Source organism: Oncorhynchus keta, chromosome 35, assembly GCF_023373465.1.
Source record: "Oncorhynchus keta strain PuntledgeMale-10-30-2019 chromosome 35, Oket_V2, whole genome shotgun sequence".
Taxonomy (NCBI): Eukaryota; Metazoa; Chordata; class Actinopteri; order Salmoniformes; family Salmonidae; genus Oncorhynchus; species Oncorhynchus keta.
In genome coordinates, this window is record NC_068455.1 from 26,329,996 (window position 1) to 26,332,892 (window position 2,897).

At 36.0% G+C, this 2,897-nt stretch overlaps 1 protein-coding gene across 1 annotated transcript; it reads right to left on the reverse strand.

Moving 5' to 3' along the window:
• Positions 1-425: 425 nt before the first annotated feature.
• Positions 426-2,406, reverse strand: LOC118369227 (uncharacterized). Its single transcript, XM_035753688.2, has 3 exons — positions 2,239-2,406; positions 1,521-2,003; positions 426-1,323 (listed from the first exon to the last, which is right to left on the reverse strand). The coding sequence occupies exons 2-3, from the start codon at positions 1,996-1,998 to the stop codon at positions 803-805; spliced, it is 999 nt and encodes a 332-aa protein (XP_035609581.1). The 5' UTR covers positions 1,999-2,003; positions 2,239-2,406; the 3' UTR covers positions 426-802.
• Between the last annotated feature and the right edge of the window lie 491 nt (positions 2,407-2,897).

A 2,897-nucleotide genomic window follows, 5' to 3' on the forward strand; every position in this document is an offset into this window, starting at 1 on the left:
AACAAGTAATGCTGTGTAAACAGTTTTCTCTTGAAAATACAACCTCTAGATCAGTGGTTTTCTGAGGGAATTTGGCCTATCCACAGGGGCTACTTGTAAAAACTCATAAGATCATAGGACTACTAGTCAAATGCACGAGGGGATACATTGGTGGTACTCTGGGCAGAGAAAATGTGATGGTTGGTACAGTAATCACAAAAGATAGAGATCCACTGCTCTCGATGTGTGACTATGTAATGACACACTAATTGACGCCCTTTACTGAGCGAGTAAACAATTGTCGAATGTCAATATCAGGCATGACCCTTTTGTTTTAATAATTATTCACAGACTTTATTGTAGTTGTAATTACTTTCAGTAATGTCATATTATCAATCATTATGAAGTATGTAAATTATACAATAATATGAACAATGGAAACAATATTAATGAAGAGGAAGAGGAAAACTTTTATTGTTTCAAAAAGCAAAGGCGCAGGTATTTCATACTACATACTCAATGTTTCACTCTTGATTTTAAACTTTTAAAACAATTGTGACAGCACAATACTGGTATGCATGTACGATTAGTAAGTGATAGGTTGGAAACAAAGAACTTTTGAACTTTCTCTCATAATTAATGGCATTATCATCAGGACAAAAGCAAGGAAAATGTCAAGATGTAGACCTACAGTAAATACTGTTACAAATCAGCAGATGATCTGAATTAATATATTAATATCTCAATCTAAATTAATATATTTAATTCCACACAAAGCACAAATGTCTAATTTTACAAATTATATTGGCAAGACATGTTTCGCTTAAAGAAACTGATCATCTAGGAGACCAAGCTCGCCAGTAATGGCTGAGACTCGTTTATTGACATCCTGCAGGCTCTGAATGGCCATTTGTATGTCCCTGTCCTGCAGGAACTGATTACACTTCCCACCTACAGCTTGATAAAAGAGGCCCACAATCTCTGCCATTACAGTACACAGTGGCTCCAGGAAGATGACAGATTGAGAGCTCACAACCATGGCAACATTAGCTTTGCCAGCCAAGACACTTAGAAAGTGGACAGCGTTCCTCAACTTCTGCTGAAAGTCAGCTATTTTCATCCGCTTACTCTTCATCTCCTTGAGACTCACATGGGTCTTCCAGATGTTGCCTTGACATTCTTCAATCATCCTTTCTTGCTCAGTCTTCTCTTGCTTCTTTGTAGCTAACTGTGAGGTGAAGGAATTAACCAAGTTCTGAAAACGGTTGACTTCCTCTTGTGCTTGCTGTGCCTGCCTATTAGCTTTATTTAGTTCTACTTCTCCAACACCGACCATCACTGACCCTGAGAGGGAAAGTTGTTTTTAGCATTTTTATCATGATTACTTCAAATCTTTTGATGTTAGTACAGTAGTAGTGCTAGTAAAAAATATGGAAAATTAGTATTACTATGTGTGGTAGTTAGTAGTTAACATATTATCTGATAAACAAATGCGTTTTTATCAACTCTGTATGAAATATATCAAAGAATAGCCTTTTTACCTGCGATGAGGCCTAGGATGGGAATAAACATAATCCCAATCCCAGCATTCCTTATTCCTTCGTTGTAACTTGCCCTGTCCCTGCACTCATCCAGAGCATTCTGGGTGGATATCTTGTTCCAGTTAGCTCTGTCTAAGGCCTGACTGTAATTCTGCAAGGAATCGTTGATAGCTTGACGTTGACTCTCCAGATTAGCTAAACAGGTTTTCAGACATCTATCCTCAGACTCAAGCATTCCTTTCTTACATGTCAGCTCCTCATAGTACTTGTCTACATGTGCTAGTTGTCGACCAGCAGCAGCTTCAGATTGCTGAAAGCTTTTTAGTCCTTTCTGAATCTCTTGCTGTAGGGCCTTTGTTTGATCTTTATCAAAGTTGAGTAGAATATCTGCCATATCTCTGAAATGAACCATTCCATTTTTCAAACTAGGGACAACTTCTCTCAAAAAGTCCTCCTCTCTTCTTTCTTGTGACAGCATGGTGTCTGTTTAGAGGGAAAGTGATAACAGTTCAAACATTAAACCCTTTTTTTCATGACATCATAGAAATCATGGACTAGGTACTGTTAAGGAATGACGACAATACATATAAAATAGTTGTAATTTACATAGAATAAATCCACTTTTAAACAACACTTACAAATTGAGTTATTCAAAAGTGTTTTGTATTGACATCAGAAGTACTAAACTTATCAAGTGACAAGTTTACATTAGACTCACATGTCAGGAGAGGATGGTTCCCTTCTTTTGGTGAGGATGGTGTGTGAGATGTATTGCCCAGATGGTAACAGCTTTTATACTTTGCATGTATGGTGGTTGTTGTATAATATGTACAATACAGTTTAACCAATCATGTTGAGATCTATAAATGCTCATACAGTTTTGTGTGGAAAGCTTATGAACTATAGTTCACAAAATTATACTATATTTAAATCATACATTTAAAATAAGATTTGAAACTATTTTGCTGTCAGTACACTTTGCTGTCAAATACTGCTATTGTTTTGTTCCTGTCTTAATAGTCTTACTTCATAAGACAAAAAAATACAGGTGGATATTTCATTGTACTTTTCAAGTTACCAAATATATTGATTAATTCAATCATTCAGCAAAATGTAAACATTTCTAGAAAAGTAGAATTGACTTGACACTGCAAATATGCAAATATGCAAATATGCAAATATTTAATATAAATACCGAGGTAAAACCAGTTTCAGGTTGGATATTCGCCTGTAGTTTTCCTTACGTCCACCAATAGTAGTTAGGGACCGTCAACATAGAGACAAATCAAATTGGTCAAATTTCAATAGCTCTATAAACATGACTCCTAACACTTTCAAAATTGGTTGTAGCTAACTCGATGGCATAGACACACATCC